The sequence below is a fragment of the Arvicanthis niloticus genome, chromosome 30 (assembly GCF_011762505.2).
Source record: "Arvicanthis niloticus isolate mArvNil1 chromosome 30, mArvNil1.pat.X, whole genome shotgun sequence".
In the NCBI taxonomy this organism is placed as follows: Eukaryota; Metazoa; Chordata; class Mammalia; order Rodentia; family Muridae; genus Arvicanthis; species Arvicanthis niloticus.
This window is the reverse complement of record NC_133438.1, coordinates 13,008,149-13,034,660: the sequence shown is the minus strand read 5'-3', so window position 1 is coordinate 13,034,660 and position 26,512 is coordinate 13,008,149. Positions and strand designations below refer to the sequence as shown.

The window sequence follows — 26,512 nt, the reverse complement described above, 5'->3', positions numbered from 1 at the left end:
GAACAAATAGGAATGTTCATAATGAGCTATCCTACTGTGATTCATCCCACAGCTCTCAACACACTATACCACACTAAAAAACATCTTTAAAATATGGTGTCAAACTTGGGCAAAATAGAGGATATGAAGTTTAAAAAACACGATTCCATTCCAGGACACATGGTATCTGCTCAACACTGGTAGAGGCACTTGAACTAGAATTCTAGACATAGAAATGTACAATTCAAAGCACTTGTTTAGCTTGCAGCATATGCTGCAAACATTTGTGGTATGTCGTGTGAATGAAATAAGTTTCTACAGTATTATGCATGTGTGTGTTAGTGGCAACTGTTGCTATGATGAGGGGTAGTATCAATTTTGCCTTTAAATTTACACAATGGGGCGTGGAGATGAGCGCTTACTAAAATGAGGGTTATTACACGTGATCCAAAAGTCAGTGCAGTCTACATAACCAGCGCAGCTGTCATTTAAGAAGATCAGATGTGATTCTTTTTACCCATCGAATAGCAAATACTATTTTAAAGTTTTGGCAAGGATAAAGCAGAAAGACTACTCTTTTAAATGGGTGCCAGGAATATAACTTGGCATCAACTTTGATGTCACCTGGATGTATGAGGGGGCATGTGTCACAGGTTTTCAGCCCGTGACCCCCAAATCCATTAAAAATGTGTGTCAGAACTTGTGTTCAAGAACAGTCCCCATATTCTGCTGACAGTAGTGAAGTACAAATAGCTAAAGCACATGTTAGCTGAAAAGGAGGTTAAGGTTTCCATCTCAGCAGATGACATATCAAAGTCACCCTTATCCATATCTGGAACAATGGGTGACTTTTTTCTTCTGGAATGTTCCAAATTATGTTTTTTCCTTCCATTGTTCTTTCAAGTGCTGGTATAATATATATTCAAGATATATTTAAAGTGTCTAGATTTCAATGCACAACACAGTTCACATACGAATACATCCTGAAGTCACAGATTGTACTATCCTGGAAAGTTTCTTCATTCTCCTCTCTAGTCAATAGTCCTCACCCTGAAAGCAGCCATGTTCTGAATTCTAGAAGTAGAAATTTACCAGTGACTTGTTTTGTCTGGTTTTGATCAGTGTATTATACTTTTTCACTGTGTCTGGCTTACTTTATACTACACAGTACCTGTGAGATTCAACTCTCTTTGCATAAATTTCTCAGTCATTATTTGATTTTTTTAAAATTTTGATTGTTCTGTAGTAGTTCATTGTATGAACATATCACTCTGTATTTATCCATTTTATTCTTCATTGAAATCATACGCATCTTGTTTTTGCCCCCATTCTAGGCAACAGGACTAGAAAAAAGTTGCTAGGGTATAAAAGACATATATAAAATATTATATTACATTATTATATACAAAACATTATATATATATATATATAATTGATGTAATGGTTTCTATTTTCCTTTGTTTATCCAGATCTCTCAGTCAGAAGAATAATCACTACTCCAATAATCTAAATTTATAATAGGTGGATATTGATTGATTTTGCCTTTTAATTTATTTAGAACCAAAATCTATTGAAAAAAGAGACAAGAGTCTTCTCTTTTGAAAACTTTTATTAGATATTACTAGATGACGCTGTGTGACATTCACACACATCATGTGGTAAACAGCACTCCACAGTAATCTACACTCTACACACAGTGACAATTGGAATCATTTAACTTCCATTAGTTTCATCCAAGTAGAATGAGTGTCTCTTTATATTCTTCCATGAGACCTGATATAATTAATATTACTCTCCCAATTTAAAACAGTAAACCCAAAATAATGATTGTTTTTAAAGTCACAATAAAAGGATATAGGGACATTACTGAGAGTCTGCAACTAGACTCCATCTTTTCAAAGACTTATCCCCACAGTTTATGTGATCTGATAATTGTGTGGCATTTTACAAGTGAGATAGTACTAATTCAGAAGGAACAAGCTACGTATCCTTTAATGGACATAACATATCCACTAAAATCTCTTGAGGTAATGGATTTTTAAAATTTCATTGCTTTAAAAACAGAAAAAAAAAAAAACCAAAAAAAAACCTGGTCATTTCCAGCAGGGTGTATTGACTGGCAGTCAGATTCTTTTTCCCTTTTGTCAAATATTTATACATTTCCATATATAACCCATGTCTTTGTCTTTTCTTCACCCCTGGTTTAATCATTTAATCACCATTATCATAAATGTTTAAACTTCTCACATATATGATATATACATAAACATATGTACATATCAGTCACAATATAGCCAACATTTTGTATAACACAAGAGAAAAGGCACAGAGATGAAAGAGTAAATAATATACAGAATGGCTTCAAGTTGCTACAGTCTACTGTGGATGGATAATGTGTAAATTGTGACAACTACATTTTTTTTTGCATCTATAAGAAACTTAATGATAGAATATTATCAATGTCAAGTTGTAGATAAATAGATACATTTTTAAAGTGCCATAGTTACATTTACGTTTAATGATATTTGTAAAGTTTTGTGGCTTTACCATAACTGGAGCTGCAGACAAGCTCACCGATTATTTCCAATTTATTCAGCCTTTGTGTGTGTGTGTGTTTGTGTATGTGTCTGTGTGTCAGTGTGTTTGTGTATGTGTGTGTGTGTTTTAAAAATAAAAGTTAATTCCAATAACTTTGATTTCTGGTATTTAATATTCATTTTCTTGCTTTAGCTTAAAAATAAACAACATACTTAAGAAAAATACAGCTAATTTATTATTCTAGAGACAACATAGTGGATTCAGTAGCAAATGCAGACTAGGCACATCTATAACGACACATGATTAACATGCTTTACATAGAGGGATCAAAGAACACTACTAACGGGAAATTTATGGCTCTTTTGATAAGAAATAAAGTCACATGAAAGAAATAAGGCACTAATAACAAACACGAATGTTACATCATCACACAAGCACCATATGGAAGGCTTAGCAGTGCACAGTAGCATTGGTATTACTGGATAGTGGAAACAATGTTGATTTCTCTTGCTTTCTTCAAGACATCTTTCTTTTCACTGATCAGTGCACTAACACTGCAGTGATTAGAGCAGACACTAAGTGCAATTTATGGAAACAGCTGTATAAAGCACTTATCTGGAAGGTGACCTCTTCAACAATATAAGAAATCAGATCTTTCTGATACCTTTGTTTTTCCATCTTTTAATTTTGATAAAACTCTTCCTCCCCCCCCCCCCCGTTTCCAATTTCTCTTCAAGGATTAATTAAGAGTATCAATGACATCTATTTTGTTATTTCTACCTGGCTACTTACTAAAAATACATTCAAAATGGCTTCTTCCATGAAGTTTTATGAAAATCAAAATTAGCAAGACAAATATTGGAATGCAGAAAGTTTAAACGTTTTTAAAAATCAAAGAAATATTTTCAACATGAAAAACATTATGACATATTATTTGGAAAGGGGCTATAAAGTTTACAAAAAAATTTAAACTGTGCAATAAAAAGAAGTGACAAGACTTGGTACAAATTAGTAATGCAAACCACCCACCTTAAGATAAAGAAACCATTATCCCTTGTTATTATTATTGAGAACATAATTAAAATGAGATATTGTCTCATTTAAATAGATGATAATCATTCATTAGAATGTAAATTTCTGGATATGCAATAGCAACAGATTAAAGACCCAATATTTCTTTTTAGCATTTTTAACACTGAATAAAGAAGTCATGGATAATGTCACTGTCCTTAAAAGTTGCAAGAGAAGTAATTGATATCTTTCATGAAAATGTCTTAACAATTTGCTTAAAAGAGAGACCAATCAACCAGCACTCCTGTACAGATTCTTAATAAATGATGGGTTAATGTAATGATATCTGTATGCTGCTGTTTTTTTGTTTTGTTGGCATTTGTTTGTTTGTGAGACAGTCTCACTGTGTAGCTCTGGCTGTCCTGGAATTCACTATGTAGACCAGGCTGGCCTTGAACTCACAAATGGTAGGATCAAAGCCGTGTGCCTGCTGCTGTCTTAATTAGATTTCTCTAACACTTAAAGATGTACTCCTTATTAGTATATTAATAATTGTTTTAAATAAGCAAAGAACGTGCCAATGTTTTTCTTTTTCCTCCTTCAAGGGGCTAAAAGAGCCTTTATTAGGTGTCAGAGGTGTCAGCAGTCCTATAGAACAGGGTTTAAATTAAAGTCTCTAAATTCATTGTGTCATGGGAAGCCAGGGCTGGAGAGGGATACAAGGACGGCGGTTATTGCAGACACCTACAGAAGTGCACCCACGCAATGTCTTCTGCCTTTCATCACAGACTAATTTTTAAAGGGCAGGGGAGAAGGAAACAAGAAAAAAAATATATAAAAGTAAAGTGAACCAGCCCATTTAAAGATTCCGCTGTGGACTGAGGAGGAGTCAGAAGCAAATCCAGCCAACCTCAGACCTAAGGCTCCTGGATGGGCCACCTTCCAAGCATCCTACCTGGATGCCTGTTAGTTTTCATAAACATCTAATCTGTACCAGATCATTTCTGTTTTGACAGATGGTGCCTATCTATGCTTGTGTGTGTGTGTGTGTGTGTGTGTATGTATGTATATGTATATATAACCAATTACTATTCTGAATCTCATATAAAAGTAAAGTTTTCATAAGGTTTCATAAAGTTTTCAAATCACTATCTAAGGAAATTTAATTGTGATGAAATGGCCCGTAACAAATATTAGCTATTGAGGAGTTATCACATGCAACTTCAAAAAAATGGCCATTAGGAAAAAGATCTGCCTTCAGCCGATAAAAAGTAATGACACTGTATCTAGAATTTCTTTAACATAAAACATGCCAATTTTCTACAGGCTAAAAATTAGATATGTGCATCAGATATTTAGATATTAATTGTTTGAAATAATATATTTAGATACGGAGGAAGTAACACTAATGAAAAACTGGCATTATTAAGAATTTAACAAGAATATTAAAGACAATTTTCCTAGCTGCCCAAAAGGCGAACCCATGACACAGCAATGGAGCGGTAAGTGCAGCACAGCCTGCCAGCCACAAGGGAGACCCTGAAATGAGGCTCTGACTTCTAGGACCATGTAACGCTGAGTCTGGCTCTCTGAACGCTTTGTTACACAGTAAAACTACACTAAATACAGTTTGAATGTGGCTAATGTATAATTCCAATTAAAATCTTTGACTATTTTAAAATGATAAATAGTTTCTCTAGAATAGGGCCAGTCCCGGCTATAGGAAAGGTGATCTACTTTAGACTGTGAAACTGTCTAATAGTAACCAAGGAGCACAAACTGTTCGCTGCATCTTATGTACAATTGCTTCTCTGTTTAAGTCCAACCCAAGTTCAAGCGAGAGGATGTTTTTACTTAAAGACCAGTGATCATAACTATAACTTATTTTGGATGAAGGATAAAAGAGTATGTGTCAGGTTGTGTGAATGTACATGTGCCTTTCGTCCATCAGATATGCAGACGCTGCACTAAGCTTCCAGTGATCAGGAATTTCTGACGTTTGGCTCTGGAGTATCGCTAACCCCCCGGTCCAATTGGCATCTCATTCGTCTGACTTCACTTGGCAGAGGGCTAGGGAGAGTTCCTTAACTCCTAACTAGAATCAGGCACACTGGATCCATTTCAGTTAACAAACAAAAAAAGATAAATGACACTTTTACTAGAACAGTCAGGTCACGAGGACCTTTCGGCATAATTTCATTGCATTACAGTGAAAAGGGCTAATGGTTAAGACAATTTATTCCTCACTTGGCCAAGATGAGAAGGGAATTGCCGAAGTAAAGATAGTCTGGAAAACAACAGACACGTGAGGGTGAGATACAGGAGTATTGCTGTACACAAGGAGAAACAGAGTGGGAGCATACGGCTCGGAGTTGAAAAACGAACATTACTGCCTTTGCTAGTAAGTTCACATAACCTAATAAATCAATGAAGTATCTTTTAGAGACATAAAAAATGACCCTCAAACAGGCATTGGCAATATTTCATGTATTTTTCAAAGATGTTTTTTGCATCTTAAGTCATTATTCTCAAAACAGTCACTTTTTTAGTCAAAAGAAAAAAATATAATTTCTAATATGCATGATTACGTGCTTGTACAATTGACAACATGCATAAGGGTGTGCAGGGTATATGTAAAGGTATGTTTTAAGTAGTCATCAAATAGACAATTACAATAGTCTCACACTACTGGAACTCTGTCTGTTGCGTCTGGATAACATCAACTAAAGCTGCAGATGCACGGAGTGATGCAGAGAAGTCCTACATAACACGTGGCTCTGAAATCAGTCTTAGTTGTACACTCAAAGGAAGAGTTACAGGAGAGTCCCATCCATTGATGATTTGCTTTCAAAAAGTAACATTATACAATCTTAAATACACTTTCAAGTTTGGAGTCCTTGTTTTGTTTTGATAATACTGTTTCTGTATAAGTGTCTTAGTTTCATTGATATGATCATTGTAGAGACATATTGTAATATGTCATCTTGGAAGTTAGTGTCCATAACTGTAGAAAAGTGTACAATTACATTATAATTTGAAAAAAAAATGTGCTCCGGCGATTTTATTTATTGTGTTTCTGGTAAAAAAAAAAAAAAAAAAATTCTTGTATAGAATTCATGGACTTTGACATACAGTTAAATACAATCAAAACTTTCACTAGTAATTAATATTTTAAACAAATATTCAAGTGAAATTATTATGTAGCAGCATTATTTGCTATGAGTTCTAAACATAGCAAAATTTTTGCAAAAAAAAAAAATTCCAGGATTACTCAGATTTTAGCAGTTCTATATTTGAGTGCCTTATACTCAAATAATATTTAAAAAAAATGTTTTACATTAAGTACTCAGCTTCTGATTCCTCATGTTTGAAACATTTAGACATATTTGCTGGCACGAACCCACTCTTGTTGCTGAAAACCACATCTCTGTCACTTCTGTTTTACCAGTCAATTATTTAAATGGCACAGACACTGGGGAAAAGTGCATCAATTTTAAGGCTACCAAATATAGCAGACATTAGCATTAAACAATAGTGGAAACAAACTTTAACCGCTGACATGGAAGGACTCATGTTAACACGGGTCTGCAGCTTGCTTATAAAAGTAACATCCAAAGTTCGATTTTCTTGGTTTTGCACTTATATGCCACCTCATAATTATTTAGCTTTTTTTTTTTTAATAATCAAAAAAATAGACATCATAAATCTCTGTTGCTAAAACAGTTTCATCTGTTGGGGAGGGGAGATATGTTGGCAGATGCAGTGAAATCTGAGAGAAGCCAGGAAAATCACTGAGGCCACACAGACCAGGGTGAGCTGTTCCCTTCAACCTGTCTCTCCTCTTCTCTGTGGGTGACTGAAGTGTTGACAAAAACCTGTTTGGAACTAACATAGGATAGACAGTGACTGCAGACATGTGGAGTATTGCAGGAACACTGGGGCATGTATCTGGGCAGTGAAATGAAAAGATAAAGAGTCAAGCAGGGTCCTGGGATTGGGGATGATACTACGGAGTTGGGCATTCCCCAAGAAGTACCACTGAATCTTGATCCTACAGGAGAGAGATAGATACCATGTCTAACTCATCTTTAATTGTTTTCCTATCTGTTCTTGTAGGAGATGGTAAGTGGCTAAATGCTGGACCATAAAAGTGGGAAGAGGATGTTGCTGTGTTACAGGTTTGACGCCTTTCCTTTCTCTCCTACCTTTCATAAGTGAGACATATGAAGATGTGGAGGGGGTTTAGACATCCATCCATTTGGCTGGAGCACTAAAGTTAAAAGGAAGCAATCTGAAGACCAATTCATCTTTTCACACTGTCAAAAGGACAACTCACTATGTTTTAGCTTCACTGAGAACAGATTAACTTTCTCCTTTAAGTTTTGGTAAGGCATCTGGCTAATCTTTTAAAGAGAAAGCCTCTCAAAAGATGCTTTGCTTTAAAATTAGCCACTCTCCACTGCTGACTCACAAATAGGGTCTAGAATATATTATTCCTATGGTCTCATTTTTCTGAGTATATCTTAAAAATCTTTATTAAAAATATTGTGTAAAAATAAAATTTAAAATCCCATGGAAATAGTCATAGTAGGTGACAAAATACACGGAGGCATTAGATGCTTAGTTTGTGACAAGTGAAAACTACCTTGTCTTCCATTCAACTAACTAACTACCTACCTATCCAACCCAGTCAGTTAAAACATAGCTTTATGTTTAATAAGACAGCAATTTTCGAATGTATAGAAACACTAATGGAAAGTTATTTTTCCCAATATTTCAAAACACGAAAAAGAGACAGAGCTGAGGATGTCATTCATTCTATTTGTAGAAAACTAACACACAAGGGTACTTACATACACACACCGAGAATACACACACTTATTTGTACACTGGAAGGAAAGAAGCATTTAGAAAGACAGTATCAGACCACTGATAGTCACTCAAAGGAAAACAGGGGGTAGATAAGTAGAGGACCTTGTATTTTAAAGTTCTATATGGTTGGATTTTCTTTAGGAACACATATACATTTACAATGGTAACATATAAGGACAAGCCACAGAGAAAAGGACACTTAACATGTATACTTCATTTTGTAAAGGAGTTTTCAGAATATACTCTAAAGGTTACTAATGTTCTACTTTCAAAGTTGGTACTAACACAGAAATAATTTTTTTTTTTAAATTTTCTGACTCTTTCAAGATTTTTAAGACTTACTAAAATATTCACAAATGATTACTTTTAAGTTACTACCATGGAAAGGACACACATACATGTGTATGTGGTTGCATATTCTTTAAAAAGACAAAAATGCATACAACTATTTTACAAATGTATGCACTTACAAATGAGATGTCTGTTCAGCACTTTGTGCAATCTCCCAGCCTCTGATGAAATAGCCTTTCCTGGTAACAAATACCACTTTGTAACTCCTATTTTGGAAAAATTTTCAAATTATACAAAAATACCTGTAAAAGATAAGTTATTTAAAGACTAGAATAAAAATCCCTGAGTAGGCCAAAGACAACAGGCACAATAACCCAAGAACACAGACTACCTCAGACCCAAAAGTCCCTATTCACTTAGGAGGTGTGTACAAACATGACTATGGTTACATATGACATACAGATATTTGCATTCATCGACACACAAGACACATCTGTCCTACTCACATCTGGCCCGGCTGATGACCAAGTCCAGGAAAGATGAATTTCTAAAGATTAAGCAACCATACAGCAGAAACGTGTATTTGGTCTAGGAGTCCTCATTCTTTTGGTCTAAGACCAGCACACCTAAAGCGGACAGTAAACACTTGCCAGGTGGATGGCTGAAGGCACGGGAAGATGAATCTGTGAAACCAGAGAGCGCTGTTCCTTACCTCACACCATAGTCTAGACTATGGAGCTCCGGAGCCAGCAGTGACACACACTCCTCTCGCCAGAAACTTGCCACTTAGCAGAGGCTATCCAGCTCAGAAGGAGTGTGAGCATGCCAGCTTAAATGTGGACTGTCCTTCACAGACGCAACTTTTTCAGTGAAACACGAGGTATGAAGCTCTTACACACTGGCTTCTGAAACCATGAAATCGCCATGTGAATGTGAGTGTCTACTTCAAGTCAAACACGGTTACATTTATGGTAACCAGCTAATTTTGAGATTTCAGGGATAAACGGAAAGCTTAGGCTTCTTAGCATCTCTTCTTTGTTTTTATACGCTTGATGATGAAAGGGTGGAAATAGAGCTGTGCTGTTAAATTCCATTTCCTTACTCAAAAGAACTTCCTGAAAATATTTTCATTTGCTTCCTGTTCCAAAAGTAGTTTATGTTCTGAAGAAACTATGTACATAAAAAGCTGTTTTCAAGTTTTTCTCTCTATAAGGAAATATCAACAAATTATGGCACCCAGATAATAGACACGGGCAAAATCCTCCCTCCCAAACTATTATTTATTTTTGTAAAAAAAAAAAAAAAAAAAACTTGGGGAAAAATAAAAATAATAATAAAAAAAAAAAGACAGAAGAGGGCAGGAGTAGAACATTAAATAATTTTTAAAAACTTGACCTAAAGCAAAATCATCTAGGATTATAAGGTGGTAATTAAATAATGAGCAGAATGGAAATTAAATTAAAAGTTTAAGCAATTTTCTTCAAAGCAAAAGATTTATTATTATTATTTTTAAATAATCCCAGGACAGGCTAAAGTATGTGTGTCAAAATCCAAGGAATCTGAAAAGAGCAAGAGTTGGAAACTTGGGGACTTTCTGAAACCATCCATTCAGTTTCATCAGTTTACAGAGTTTGGTATGTCTCAGAGTGACATCGCATACATCGCTGTGTGTGCGTGTGACCATAGAAAGAGCAAGAAACAGACAGCTACCATGGAAACAACCTGTTGTTGACATTGGCTTTAATTCAGTACATTACCATGTTAGGCCATGAAAATAACCATCATGGCTGAAAGGTTCTATGAATATAGACATGGAAATAGACAAGCACACAGTTATGGAGCCTGGTTTAATACGTGTTTATATACACACATTCACACCCTTACATAGACGCACCAGTAACTCATGGTTCTTCTCATTAATTTAGTTTCATTAATTTCCTTCTGGGTGCTGAGATTTTTTTTTTTTAAAGCAATTACACTATCCAAAGAACAAAATGATGACACCATTTGGGTTACAGATGATGACAGGTGCATTTGGTGAACTTTGATTTACCTTCTGAAAAGTGGCTTTGTTTGTTGAGACAGGCAGGATTGAGCTATGCATACCAAGTCTCAGAGACAGCCTGGGGAAGCACAAGGTTCAGACAATCCAAATAACACTCCTGTGAGGCGTCCTCAAAACACATCAGAGGATACCCTGTTCTCAAAATATTTTCTTCCAAGAACCACAAAGGTCAGAGTTACTATATAAATGTCTATAGTTAACGAAAGTGACCATTTTTTTTTAAAGCAGCAATTGTTTAGGGAAAGGGCAGGATACCATGTTGGGAGTGCACCGTGAGCTAGAGACACTGTGGCCCGCAGAGAACCACAGGAGACAAGATGGCACAAGTTCCTCTAGGTGGGCTGAAGGATCCAACTCACAGACAGGTGCACAATCCTGCATGGCTCCTCCTGGTACCGGCTGACGTCCGATGAAATCCTCTGTGGATTACCAGTGCATACCTGTCCGTGAGCGCTTTCTCTGTTTTTTACAAAGGCAATATATAGGAAATACAAATAAACCTAGGGATTGAAAAAAAAGAAGGCAGTTAGAGAGGAAAGCACTGAGATATGTATATATGTATATATGTGTATCTGTGTATACATATATGTATACATATATATATATATATATATATTTAAAATTTCCCAATTTTACTTATATACAAACTATTTACAACAATCATTATTAACAGTTCACAACCATAAAAATACTATGGGATGTATTTTCTATAAGACTTCATTCTTTCTCGTTCCCTGTAGTCCTGTCTCCTTTATCACCCTCAGTCACACAAGTCTAACTACAACCAACAACAACAAAAAACAAGACAAAAAGACAAAGCCGATGTTTTCTAGCAAACCATTTAGCTTTATGCCCATGTCCTTACTGTCACAATCCTATAATTTGCACACTATAATATTCATTTCATTATTGGTTGGTGTAACATTTTATTTAAGGACATATACGTGGTACCCAGTTCTAACAATTCTGAGATCTTGGTGAGACTTGAATCCCTCTACTTGACAGCACAGATAATGACATCTGTCCTACAAAGTCCCAGCTGACTACGATGACTTGAGTGTGAGACACTTGGTAATTCTCTCTGCCCCACACATTCCTTATCTATACAGAAAACTTTACATGTGGAAAAATCATTTAATTCAGCAAAGGTATCCCATGTTCTATAGGGAATAATGATCAAAGTAGCTTCTATCCAGAACATTTAAGTTGAAATTTCTAAAGCAATGCTTCTCAAAGTGTAGCCCATGGGCTAACGAACAGCATTAGAAGCATCTGAGACCTTTTTAGAAACATAGACCCATGGGTCCAGCCAGCACACTGTGCTAGAAAGTGACAGTAGGATCTAATAATGTGTGTTTTCAACAGCTCCACAGTATGTTCATATATTAAAGTCTCATAAACACATCCTGTAGAAAACATGTTCCTCTGACTTAGTCACCCTGAACTACACGGCACGAAAAAAAGCAGAGCAGAAGCCACACACACTGACTGACCCACGCTACTACACGCACACTCACACTGTCTCTACTGCTGTGGGAGAATCCTAATCTCAAAGATGTCATCTTTCTTACCGATTACAACTGCTATGGCCCCTAGTGCCAATCCCAAAACCAGGATGAGAGGCGCGATGAAGAGCTTTCCAGCTGGAAAACAGAAGTGTAAGAATTAGAGGTTCTCACTGCTGAGTTACTGAGCAGCTACAGTGATGCTTACAGGAGCACCGGTACAATTAAGGACACATGTAGACCTGACACACAGTATGCAGTGCCACAAAGCCATGAGCATATGCTGAGTACCCACAGGTCCCTTACTGTTTATAACCAAAAAAGATTATAATCCTTTATACTGACACATCTCAGTCTTCATGCTTTTCCTTTAGATTCCTTCAACTTTTTTTTTTTTTTGTTTTGTTTTGTTTTTGTTTTTCCAGACAGGGTTTCTCTGTGTAGCCCTGGCTGTCCTGGAACTCACTCTGTAGACCAGGCTGGCCTCGAACTCAGAAATCCGCCTGCCTCTGCCTCCCAAGTGCTGGGATTAAAGGCATGTGCCACCACCGCCCGGCTCCTTCTACATTCAATATTCAAAATGTTGGACGGTTAAGAATGGAGTAACTTGGCAGACAATCTATTAAGCTCACAAAGTTAGAGAGCTGGTAGGGACCAAAGAGGGTGTCTGACCAGGCCCAGGCCTAAGAAAAATGGTTTATTAACTTGCTAGATAAAGAGGGAAATCATGTGAATGTCTAACAGACTGGACTCCAAACGCGATGCCTAAAGACAAGTGCTAAAGAAACTTCCCACCGAGTCAGTGATGTGCTGGAAGTTACCCAAGTGAATCACTGAGACAAATGTTAACAGGAAGCATTGGAAGACAGCTCCGTGCTGGCAGGCAGGGCATGCTTGGCAGCACCAGCGGCTTCTCTGCTGAATGAATAATTGATCGGTGATAATGATCACCATTGTTACATGTAACTGCAGCCCAGAAGCCACCAGCGGAATCCCTATGACTCTGAAAGGCACCAACATAGACAAAACCCGGACAGTTACTTATGTCTTGTTACTGTGCTGTGACTTTTGACATAACTGTACAAACGAAACGTCACAAAGTGTGTAAGGAACAGGAAGTCTGCAGTAGGCACACAGCTACTCAAGAATCACACAGCCAATACCATCTATAAGTTACAATCATTGACCAATGAGAGAAAGATAACGCAGCCATTTGTTGGGACTTTGGCAGGGAAAAAAATTAAACTTTTTTAATTCATAGAAAATAGTGCTGGAATGAGATGACTAGATATGGAAAAGCATAGCTTTAAATACCAATTTTAACAACATTCCTTAATACCTAGAAATTTAGATATGAATTGTCCATTTAACATAATGCCCAGACAGACATTTTTCTTTTGCTTTATATCAATGACAAAACTCAGTTAAATGATATTAAATCTTATTGAACAATGGCTTGTGTATCCATAGAGCTGTGTGGGAGAATCTAGAATACAGTACCAAGCATTACATATTTTAAGAGTCTGTTTTCCTTTCCTTGGTCCTTACATACAGCTTAGTCTCTTTAGTAATATATCCTATTAAAGTATCCACCAAGACATTTTCTTCACAGCAATAGAATACAACTGTCAAGTAATAATAGCACCGACTTTTTCTTCCCAACCATCCCTGAGTTCAAGGATCATATATCTACCCTTTAGGAGCAATAAACTTGACAGTGTAGGACATGGTTAGGTCTACTTCTAAAGATGATTTTGACTGGATCAAGATCAGTCACAATTCTCTTGGGACGTCATTTTCAATAATCAAATATAATTTTTCACAACTATAAATTGTATCTTATTTAAACATTTTTAATTTAAAATTTCATTTCATTTCTGCTATGATAGCAAACCATTGATTGTGTCTCTAGATTTACTATTTTATTTGCTTATTTCTTTGGGATGTGTGTGTGTTTATCCGTCATTGTCCCATTTCATGTTGTACTGTACATATTTAAAGAATCAACAGCACATCCTTGTGTTTAGATACCTGTTAAGTCCATACAAAAATAAATATGTTAAGTTCATTCTTCCTGTCACCAATTGGCTTTCACTTAGTATTTCGGAAGCACTGATCATGAAAGAGTGCCATACTAACAATTTTATCTTTTCAATTTTGTTCACAAAAGGAGTGATTGTCTTACTCTTTGGTAAAGGACTTACTAGAATCCCTGATACACAGCAAGCCCTTGAGATTCTCATGGCTAAGGACCCTGCTATCGCCCTTCCTGGGGTCCTAAGAAAGCACCCAAAAGTAACCGTATGCTACTCACCACAGACTGACCCCCGAACTAATCTTCTTAAGTGAGGTCTCTCTGGGAGGTAGCGATATTTGCATCCAAATATACTGAGGTTTGATGTGTGGTCTCCGAAAAACCGGAGCTGGCGATATCTCTCTCCACATCGGTAGCAAAAATTAGTGTTACACTGTGAACAAGTCATATGGTCACACCCTTCTGTCCTCTGGATATGGATCTGGATAAAGAGACAAAGAGAAGGAGGTGCAATTAACTTCTTTAAAAAGTAAAATATGTCAAGTAAAATATATCAGTTTTACCAAGTGAAAAGTTTCACGAGCATCCCTGAAGTGAAAATTTCAATTTGTTTATAAACAGATTTATAAGGTTCCCAATATTAGTTTTACCATTATGAGCTTATAATGTGGCTTTAGGAAAATGCATGCCAGGGAGTATTTTAACGTAGTTAGGAATTTTATAATTAAAACAAGAGTCAAAGCTGCCAGAGTTTGTTGTTTGACACTTAGCAGGTAAGTTGTTGTCAGAGTCTACAACTTATGCATTTCACTTGTAACTCTACTCTTTTCCCTCGAGGACACAGAGTTAGTAAGTGGTCGAGGGCTTGTGAGCAGTTCTATTTCAGGATCCCTACTAACCCAAAGCTGATGACCCTTGCTCCTGGTCACCTCTCCCTCTACAGCTATATGCCTTGTATATGCTGGCCCCAGAGCAGTGGATACTCTTTGTGTGGCCTATCTGAGGGTCCTCTTTTAAGAACAGATGTGAATTGTAAATAAAATATGGATACAAGGCCCCCTCGTAACTCAGTCGCTGGTCCAGTGATCACCCTTCTTGGGCCTATTTGTCAATAAGTATGAGATCACAGCCATGCAGCCTGCAGATGGCCCTAGGAAATAACTCAGCCCAGGACTGGGAGCCCAGTGCATAGGCGGATTCAATAATCCATTGCACCTCAAAAACTGAGTACGGGCCTGTAATGCCAACACGAAGAGGACTAATTGGAAGTCCAAGGTCTTTTTCCACCACTAGGAGAGAATTCAAGACTAACTTGGCCTGCATAAGACCTTGTCTTAAAAAACAAAACAAAACAAAAAACACAACAAAGACCAAACCAAAACCAAAAAAACAAAACAAAACAAAACAAAAAAACCCCATAGTTTTAAACTATTTCTGAGCCTTCATATGGCCAAGGCCCTGGCACTTGTGAAATCCACCCCTAAGCACTCTGGCTCTGCTGCATTAAGATGGAAATTACAGTCAACAATGTTTGTGAGGATACAGCAGTGTCATTAGTAACCTACAACTGCTAAAGCCACTTCTTTGAACTGCACCTGTGACTGTCATTCTTATTCATACCTGAGCTCTATGTGGATTCAGAACTTTGGGGAAGTGGGACCTAGCTGTGAGATGTAGGTGAGGGTCTTTGAAGGTGACTGCAGGCCTTGGTTCCGGCTGCACTCTCTATTTTCTGGTATGTTGTGATTTAGCCACATGTTCCTGGTGCCATGGATGCAGCTACTCTGCCACGCCTTCCAATCACAACAGACTGAACCCCCTACAAACATGAGCCAAAACAAATCTTAGAGTTCGTACAACCTGGTTTGATCCCAGTGGTGCAAAAGTAATGAATACGACTAAATACATTTTTTTTTTTTAACTCTGGAAATAAACTGACACAATGCAGATTCATGTCAGCATGAGGTATTCATAACTAACATTTGCTAAGTAACTTGGAATTCTGAACTCCTAAACTCCAAGGTGGACTAAATCTAACATGCTAAGTAAAACCCTACAGCTTGACAACAATGCCATGTTTAGTTTACAACATCAAACTTTAAGACGGGTGACTATTACATTTATAGTAGATGTCTTTATTTCTTGTCACAGGTTCGAGCTACTCATCATTTTCTTTCTCCTAGAAGCAAACTAACCACTCAAGTGGCTACAGTTCAGCATCAGAACCCACTGGATTCACCGCATGAGGCACAAATGCCCCATGTTTTATTACTACTCAGTGTCTTCTCTCCATCTATAACAGATGTGGGGAGCTGTTTCAGGAATTCAGTATTTATATACCAGTGTTACCTCTCTGACACTTAAAGTCACAAGACAAAAGGTTGATACTAGCCACTATACGAGTTTGATATTAAGGTCCCATTGTAGTAGACAGAAATGAAAAAAAAAAAAAAACAACAACAACAACAACATTTTTGTGCCTACAACATAAAGAAGTAATTATTTTCTTTAACATCTCATAATTAATTAATATAAAATTAAATATAACACAATATATAAAAATAAAACAGTGCCAATCTTTCTGAGGTTATTTATATGTAACTCAATAAAAACACTCACAGAATACCTAAAAAGTAAAAATAGAATTTAACTTTTAATTTTGGTGTAGGTTTCATTTAGTCAAAAGATAGAATAAAAATAAAAGGATTAGTAAACATTCAACCCATTTAAAAACTGTATCAGCAAAGGTCTGTGTACAAATTTTATCTTTCATTAAGAAATGTTTACTTTATTAATCAGGAAACGGCTGGAGAAATGGCTCAGTGGTTAAGAGCACTGACTGCTCTTCTAGAGGTCCTGAGTTCAATTCCCAGCAATCACATGGTGGCTCATAACTATCTGTAAAGGGATTTGGTGCCCTCTTCTAGTGTGTCTGAAGACAGCTACAGTGTACTCACATACACAAAATAAATAGATTAAAAAAATCAGAAAAAAAAGAGAACTAAATTGTTATTGTGACTGTTACCAACTGATATTTTGCACCACTAAACTCTTATTTTGAAATAATTTTGAGGCTGGAGAGATGGCTCAGTGGTTAAAAGACCTGGCTGCTCTTTCTGAGGAACCAGGGTCTGATGTGTTTATAAAAAGATAGAGATATAGAATATGTTCTATGGGTGTGTGTTGAGTTGTGGGGAAAGGGGATATCTCAGCAGGGACATGCCTGGGCATCTCCTCCCCTTAAGAGACCAGCCACAAGAAGAATAGAGCTTATTCAGGGCATGGGGAGGGGTGTAGAGACATAGAAAAGCAGAGAGAGAGAGAGAGAGAGAGAGAGAGAGAGAGAGAGAGAGAGAGAGATAGACAGAGAAAGAGAGAGAGAAGAAGAAGAAGAAGGAGGAGGAGGAGGAGGAGGAGGAGGAGGAGGAGGAGGAGGAGGAGGAGGAAAAAGAAGAGGAGGAAGATGAAGGGGAGGAGGAGGAGGAGGAGGAGGAAGAGAAGGAGGAGGAGGAGGAGGAGGGGGAAGAGAAGTAGAGGCTGGTCATGAGCACGTGAAGAGGGGAGTGGGGGGAAGGGAAGGAAGAAGGGGGGAGGGGACAGAGGGGGAGCAAGAAGGCAAGAGATCAAGAGAAGGAGGAGGGGGCAAGCAACCCCTTTTATAGTGGGCCAGGCCTACCTGGCTGTTGTCAGGTAACTGGGGAGACACATACCTGGCTGTTGCCAGCTAACTATGGGGGTGGAGTTTAGACAGAATGCTAACAGAGTTAACTTCTAGTACCTACCTGGCAGCTTAAAACCATCAGTAAATCTAGTCCCAAGGGACCTGATGCCCTGTTCTGGCCTCCATAGGTACCAGGCACCCATATGGCATATAAATATATGAAGTCAAATACTCATACACATAAAATAAATAAAAATGGCTAGAATATATATACCCCCCCCCAATGGTGTTCGGGATCTGGAAGAATGAATTAGAAAAAAGAGTAACTGTTATGAGAAAATTAAAGAAAATCTCATGAACGATGCCCGGTTCTCACTCACTGTCCTAAACACCACAGTTCACCCCCCTCAGTACAAACCCTCAGATAGTCTTCATCTGTCAAAATCAAATGTTATAAGCCCAGGATTCTTATCTAATTATAAAGTAAGTAATATGTGAGGGTAAAGAGAAACCTGTTCCCAAACGCTGGCTTCTCTGTTTCTTTCCTATGCCTATAACTTAAGAAAACACTGACCTACAAAATGTTAAATTCAAATGGACAATGGCGAACATTTTAAAAAGTAGACAAAGAAATTCCAAGTGGGGAAAGAAACTTCAAAGTAATCTGTTTAGTTTAGAATAGGAAAACATATCTTCAAAGGAATATACCTAGTAAATTGTATAACTCCTTGGAAGCTAGCTATTAAAAAAAAAAATAAACCAAGTGGTTTTACTTCTCCTCTCAGTAAAGAAAGAAGATGAAAACTTCAGGAAGACTAGAAGTAGTTCAAGCTCTGAGCTGTAACTCTAACAAATACATGTCATTATTGAGACACCTTTTTCTGAAGTGATTGCACAGGCAAAGAGAATGTAATCTTTGTCTCATGATATGATTTCGACTTTGTAAACCCTCATTTAATTTTAACAATTGAAAAAAATCATCCCTTAAGTAGAATCACAACTATTAAGTACAATAGAATTAAGAAGAATGGAATCTAATATTGTTGTAGTTTCCAATACAGACGTAAGGACTGCACACGGGCCGATCTCCTACTGTCTGATCTCTGTTGATGTGACAAACATCATGTCACATCAAAAACAACTTGGTGAGGAAAGGATCTATTTGGCTTACACTCTCAGGTAATGAATAATCTATTTCTGAAGCAAGTCAGGGCCAGAACTCAGGTCAGAGCTTTGGAGGTGGGACTGAAGCAGAGCCCGTGGAGGGAGGTTACTAATGGGCTTACCTATGCTGCCTTCTGCTCTGCCAGCTTTCTTTCGTTTGAGAATTTCATGTGATGTGTTTTGGTCATATTCCCTCCCCAACTCCTTCCACAACCATTCCTTCCTTCCCTAATAGCTCAACTTAGTGTCCTTATTTAAAAAAAAAAAAAATCCATTGAGTCTAATTTGTGCTACCCACAAATAGATTTGATGAGGCTATCTACTGGAGAATGGTTGACGTACCAGGGGCCATGCCCTTAAAACAAAACCAAGAATGACTTTCCCTCTTCTAGTAGATTCCAACTGCCAATAAGTCCTCAGTTATGTGGTGGGGCTGCATGCCCACTTCCCCTTTCTACAATGGCACGGTCTGAGTTTGGCTTGAGTTTGCCCAGGTATTGTGTATATTGTCAGCTGTTCCTATGTTTAAGTGCCCTGTTATATCCAGAATACGCTAGTTGGCTGTAATCAGCCATTACCTCTTGTTTCATCCCTACCTTCTCTTCTGCAATAATTACCGTGCCTTGAGAGGAAGAACTGTGACATAGACGTCCCATTCTCTTATTTCCTGCACTTTGACAGTTGTGGGTCTCAGTGTTAATCAAAAGACTATCTACTCCAAAAAGAAGCTCCTTTGATGAAGGCTCAGAGACACACTAATCTTTGTTTATAGCTGTAAATCTTTAGGAATGGGTTTAATACTATATCCATTTCGAAGGAACTGTTGGCTAGTAAGGTCCCAGAGTCTCCCAAACATTACAAGCTATTGCCAATTTACTTTGTCACCTTCCAGAACTTGACGGTAATACGCTACTGATGAAGACCCCATATGCTTGAATTATGAGACATGGAGAAATCAAGCTGGGACCACAAAGCTTTATTCCTACTGGCCAACTTTGAAAGTGCTGGAAGGTGCCATGGATGCTACAAAACAAAGGTATTATTAGTATTACCAGCTGTGAAGTTTGTGACCTACAACAATGATGGGCCTGGAAGACATGGCCACCATTACAATAGTGCCATGGATGTCATGAAAGCAAACAGGGACCTTCTGGTTAAATTTAAATCCTGCTTCACAAGATGAAACCCATACCTGGCACCATTACTGGACTCAAGAACCTATCACTTGACAGGTCATAGACCCCCATACGAAAATCTTCTATTATCGTTCAGTTTTCTTAAGAATTTGGGACCACTACCAACAGTGGGCAGAAATTCCCTACATCAATAGTCAAGAAAAGGTCCCAAAGATATGCCCACGGGCCAGTCTGGTCAAAACAATCCCCCAATTGAGATGCCCAAAAATAACTATGTGTGCAAACTGACCACTGCAGCTAACAAGATCTCAAATACTATCCAACAAGCAAAGAAAAAAAGTACACTAACTAGTGACAGACCCCTCTAATCCAGTGCTTGGAAGCCCGAGGCATGAGGATGGTGTGGGTTACATAGTAAGATCTTAAAAAGCAATATAAAATAAAAGACGAAATAAAGATAAGTGTTTAGTTACCATCAGGGCGTCAACAGACAATGTCAAGGGGAGTAGGGAAAAACTACTAGGCAATTACTAGAAGTTAAAACCCAAATGAGCCAAAAGCAGTTGCTTTTACTGTCAGACACAGTTCCTAAAAATAAATAGGATGTTGACTTCATGATTACTTGGTATCTCCCATTGTAATGTTAGCTTTTTAAAGCCAGCACCAATGATCCCTTGTCTCCAATAGATTTGTTTTCAGTAAGCTACAGAAGGCGTTATGCATGCTGCTGTCTTAGTTTACGATGAAGGAGAGTCTCTGAAGTAGGTATGAACACTGTCCAATATCTAATTCCACAGCATAGAACTTTGGTACTGACTAGCCCCTCACTACCTTCCTCCTCCTTGACCATAGCACCTCTTGTCCTCAGAAAACTCTTGAGTTCCATTTCCTATTCTTCACATTCATTCTCAACCTTTCCCTCTGCCCTGGACCCTTCAAGCATCCATTAATTCCCCATGGCTGTCTAGCCAGAGAGTATTCTCATTTTTCTGAACCCCTTGTACCTCTTAGTCATGTCTCTGTTCTTCCTCAGCTAACCAGATCTCATGCTCCGGAAACATCCAGCTGTCTTCCACTCAGCCCTTTACCTAACAGTTACCTTCTTGCTGATAAAAATCTTTCATGGCTCCTACTCTTAAGGACTGTGTAATTTAAAGTGTAGACAGATATTAATCAATTGTACAAAAACATGTCTCCTAAGTCATAAAACTTCTATGAAGAAAAGGAGCATGTGTGGGAAGAACAGTTAATGGAGGAGCCTGATCTGGTGTTAAGGGCAAGAGGAGGCTTATTTGAGGAAGTGAAATTTAATCTAGGCGATGAAATGCAAGAGCAGTGCACTCGCCGAGTGGACTTCCTGCCTGTTCCTTTGAGTCAGGGTCTCCCTTTGAACCCGAGGCTTTCATTTTCCTGTTAAAGCTGGAAGCCAGCAAGCTTCAGCAATCTACCTCAAGAGCTGAAGTGACAGAAGTGGCTGTGGTTGTTACATGGTTGCTGGAATGTGAACTCTGGTCCTCAGGTTTGCAATGAAGTGCTGAGCCACGCCTTCTGTGAATTGCTTCATTATTTGGATTGAGGGGCTTGTACACATCCTCACACAAGCCCATTCTCAATGAATACTTGGGAAATGAGTGTTACCCATGATCCCACGATGGTCGAACCAAGTAAATGTGTTTTAAATGGTTATATTCTTCTATCACTTGGTGTCAGTAGTCGGCTCGTTACTACCGCCTCTCTGACCTTTGCCGTGCTCTTCTTTCAATAACCTCTATTTTTCCATTCTTCTCTGATCTCTCTTGGGTTTCCACTTCCTCACCCAGCCCTAATTCTACTTGTACTTCCAATACTTCCTACAAGCTCTTTGGGTGATCTCTTCTGTATATCAGTCATTGGTTTCAATTTCCTCCACTCTATCTCTCTTTTTTTTTTTTTTTATCTCATCTGTGGGTCTGGCCTTTAGCCTTTAGCTCTGCACGACTATCTGCTTGTCATATACATAAGACTTTTAGTCACTTCCAACCCAAATAAACAAAACTCAAGTCACCAATGTTCTAGAGCACCTTCTCCTAACGACAGCAAGATAAAAGTGTATCTTGTCTCCATGTACAAGTACAGCATCCTCCCCAGTTTAGGCCCAGAGCTAAATGTCAACTGGGGTGGCTCATTAACCTCCTTGAACTCCCTATGTTGAACTAATCATGAAGTTCATGGAGATGTAAGTCTAGGTAATTTGTCTGATCCTTCTCTTCTCAGCCTTGGGACAGCAAGCTTAGCTCATACCATCACCTCTTTTTACTTACTTTCAAAATACCAATAGCAATTCAAACTATAAATCTGGTACCACTCAGCTCCTGCTTAAATCCTTTTAATGGGCACGAAGATTAAATTCCTTAATGTGCTATGCAAAGTCCAGGTTTTTTAAAAATATCATATTTTCTCATATCCAGCTTTTAAAAATTTCTATTTTTTTATTTTACATGCATTGGTGGGTTCTCCCTGCACATATGCATTGGACCCTCAAGAACTGGATCTGACAACCTTGCTTTGCCCTGTTGGGTGCTGGAATTTGAATCCAGATCCTCTGAAAGAGCAGCCAGCATTCTTAATCGTGAAGCCTTCTCTCAAGATCCAAAGTCTGCAGCCTTTCTCATTCACTCCTCCAGCACCATCTTGCCCCTGCTTCATAAAGCTGACATTAAATGAACCATCATGCACTTGTGGCTCCCACATATCACATTCTCTGCCCCTGGGTTTATGTCATGCTCTTTCTTGGAAAGCCTCCATCAGTCATGCAGTCAAAGTTCTCAACTACTTTGTTCTTCAGGAGGCATCTTCTGACCATGAACCCTCCTGCAACTTTCTGTAAAGTCCTACTGAAGCATGACAGTGTTTAGCCACCCTCACTCTCTCCTCCCTTCCTTCTTTCTTCTATAACTTAGCCCTCCCTCTTTTCTCTCTTGTCTTTTTTGGTGCTGAAAGCTGGGCCTGGAGATCACATGCTTCGTACATGTTTTATTACTGAACTACACGTTCCATCTCATTTTAAATTCTGAGTTAAAGTTGCTACAGAAACAGAAAGTGAGTCTTAAAACTGAGTTACCTAGGAGCTTTAGATTCTTTAGGAAGAATGGCTGCATCAGTATTGCTATACAGGTTGGGCCTCCAGCTTTTATTGACACACCTCTGCCTAAATGGATCATGGGATTCCTCCCCTTTCAGAAGTGCCCGTCATCTATAGGCGACTCTCAACAGGCATTTCCACTCCGTTAGAGAGGCCAGAATTCTTGTTTTATTTGGCAGGAGATATTTGGCTATTACAAATGAGACTGATGCTGCCTTGAGGTGTCCTGGAAAAACTAGACCCTTGCCATATAATTTTTAAATGCATTAGATATTCATACAGATAAAAATGTACCTATAATGTCTGAACTTAGACCCTAAGTGTTTTACGTATAAATATACAGATATTAACATAGTTTTCATATAGCATGTTTTCTTAACTTACACTAGTATGTGACTGAAGATATTGATTGTATTGGGTCTTAGAACCTAATTCCATTTTATATTAAAGCCCAAAGCATGTTTGCATCACTTTAAAATGTACTGACTGTCCTCATGATATAACTGCGTATACAAATAAGCTTTTATATGCATGTACATACATGTGTATAAACATGTAAGCATGTTTAGACATATTTATATACCTCTTTGCCTTCATTTAATACTGTTAAATGACAGATATGAATAATGTCTTAATTTCAAAGTTTTAAAGTATTAATAAATGTATATATCTGCCTGCTTCCTTATGTCTTTTAATATCATAATACAAACTTAAATATTGTAAGTGTATGTTGTTAACATTATTCTAGTGTCACTTGCTTCTATTTTAGAATTAGGTCAATTAATTTAAAAATGGAGGGCAGAAAAGAAAAAAAAAACTATTTAAAACATGAATGTAATATAGATTTAACAAGGTATTTTTTTTTTTCTCATAGAACTACAGCTGTGGTTGGGTATGTCTGCACGTGCTCATAGCCCCAGCATGTGGCCAGCTGTGGGACGGCTGTAAGATAACCACCACTGAGGCTGGTGTGTGGTAGCACTGTTGTTATTAATGCATTAACAGTATAAGAGGAGAAATAAAGACTGCATATCAGGATTTTGGCTTGTGCGTGCACGCATGTGATATAATTCTGAGCTCGTGAAACCAAAGGTCAGCACTCTACCGTTGACTAGAGCCCTGACAATTCCTTTAACAGCAGAAAGGTAACTGTCCTTTTATCTTGAAAGAAGGAATGTGTTAGCTTAAAATAAATTACTTAGCTACCATTGTCTCATATTATTTTACAAATCCTGTTAGTTACATATTAGCCTTAGAACTCATGTGATTCCCAGGTAATTAGTTTTACCCTATTTCTTAGAAAATGGCTCAAACAGAAGCAGGAGTTTATTTCTGTAGGAGGAGAATCACAGTTGTCGTCTATAGATCACCTGGCTGGATCACCGTGCCTAATGTCTACCACATGCTATAATGTCTGAGTAAATAGTTTTTAGATTTGACACTAAGGGAGAAAGGAACTTGGGAGGAGGAGGTTCCATAATTCCCTTTTAGCTCCCGCCTTCATCATGCGCCACCAAAAAAGATTCCCTAAGAATTTTGGAAGTAACTCAACTTTGGTTTAGTAAGCTCTGAATTCTGAGAAAAACTTGCCCTTCACCCAAAGAAGGAAACACAAAAAGCAGGTAAACAAACAAAGAGACATTCTGAATCCTTAAAGGACATAGGATCAAATGCCTTGTTTCCAAACCTAAACACTCACCAGCAGCTACCAACTTCACTGAAGGTTTAAGACTAAGGAGCACGTGGCTGTGAAACTTCTAACAACCGTGATGTTGACTTAGTTTTATATTGTTGACATGTGTTTATTATTTATAACTATGCATCTCAACTTTATTTAATTTATCAAATCTTAACTCACTTTAGAATCTTATATATACTGTCAAGATGAACTTTTAGGCATGACATTGAAAAGTACCCCCTGCATCCCTCTATACAATAAAATTTAATTTCTTTACTTGTGTTAAATTTAATTTAAAGGTCAGTTCACAATGAACTATGTTTTATTGTGTTGTGATTAAGCTGAAGGGAAATCTGACATAAGCTTATGTTTTCTCTGGAGTCAAAAATTAAACAGAAAATTCATTTTTTCTAAGGATGCTGCATCATAATTTACTAAATAAAACTCTGCATTCAAAAGTAGAGTTGGGAAGTCAGCTGTGGAGCACTCAGAAGGCAGGGGGATATTGGCAGGTAGAGGTCTGTGAGTTTCAGGTTAGCCTGTTCTACAACCAATCTGGACCACCCAGGAGCAAATTTGGTGAGAATACTGTCTCTTAAGGGAAATTAAAAAAAGAGGAAGAACGAAGAAGAAAGGAGGAGGAGAAGAGGAGGAAGAAGAGAAGGAAAAAAAGTAAGCTGTTTCACCACTTTTAGAATTTAGTAATCTGACATTATCCACCAAATATGGAGAACACTGTGACCCTGCACTCAGTAGCTCTACCTTCACAATGGTGCATCAAAATAGGAAAGAAGATGTATGCATGGTACATATTGCCCACGTCGTATTTGTAGTGCAGTAAACAAAACCAAACACCAGGGAAAGGATACTTAAGCAGAGATGACACAGTTGATAGAAATGTTTACTGACACTGGAAATGTCTGAGTGGTTACATAGGAAAGTAATGACACATAAAAGTGATTTCAGAAGGGCATGGGCTGGAGACACAGTGGATGTGGTGGTGCTGTTGGGTGTTGGGTGGGCGCTTTCCCTCTCAATACAAATTTCTTAGAAACAAACACTTAAAAATACAAATCACTATTAATATTATAAAATTAACTTAGAACACAATAACAGGATGCAAAAATATAAGTAAGTAAGTTTGGTCAAAACAAAACTCAAATAAAAATTTTTTTTTTACAAACATTAAGGCTATTTGCACGAAAATAAATTGTTCATTTGGAAACATTGTATATGAAAATTCTTTGAAAAAAAACCTCTTCCATCTTCATTTTTCATATTTGTAAATTTTAATGGATGTTTTGTAAAAAGTGCTCTTAGAGTATAAGATATTAACTCACTAAATCTGTCTCCTTAATTCCTAGTAGAAACAAAGGTTTCTTTGGAGGAAAAAAGAGGGGCATGATTTCAAAGACAAAAAAAAAAAAAAAAAAAAAAAGAAAAGACAAAAAAAAAA

General features: G+C 37.6%; 1 protein-coding gene across 1 annotated transcript in view; it reads right to left on the bottom strand.

Annotated features, from left to right (window-relative positions):
* Positions 1-1,570: 1,570 nt before the first annotated feature.
* Rnf217 (ring finger protein 217) overlaps positions 1,571-26,512 on the bottom strand; it is a 116,691-nt gene continuing 91,749 nt past the window's right edge. Inside the window, exons 4-6 of the mRNA XM_076927920.1 lie at positions 14,576-14,777; positions 12,328-12,399; positions 1,571-11,256 (exon numbers count right to left, since the gene is read on the bottom strand). Coding sequence (XP_076784035.1) covers positions 11,183-11,256; positions 12,328-12,399; positions 14,576-14,777 — 348 coding nt within the window. The 3' untranslated portion in view covers positions 1,571-11,182. The remainder of the gene's footprint in view (positions 11,257-12,327; positions 12,400-14,575; positions 14,778-26,512) is intronic.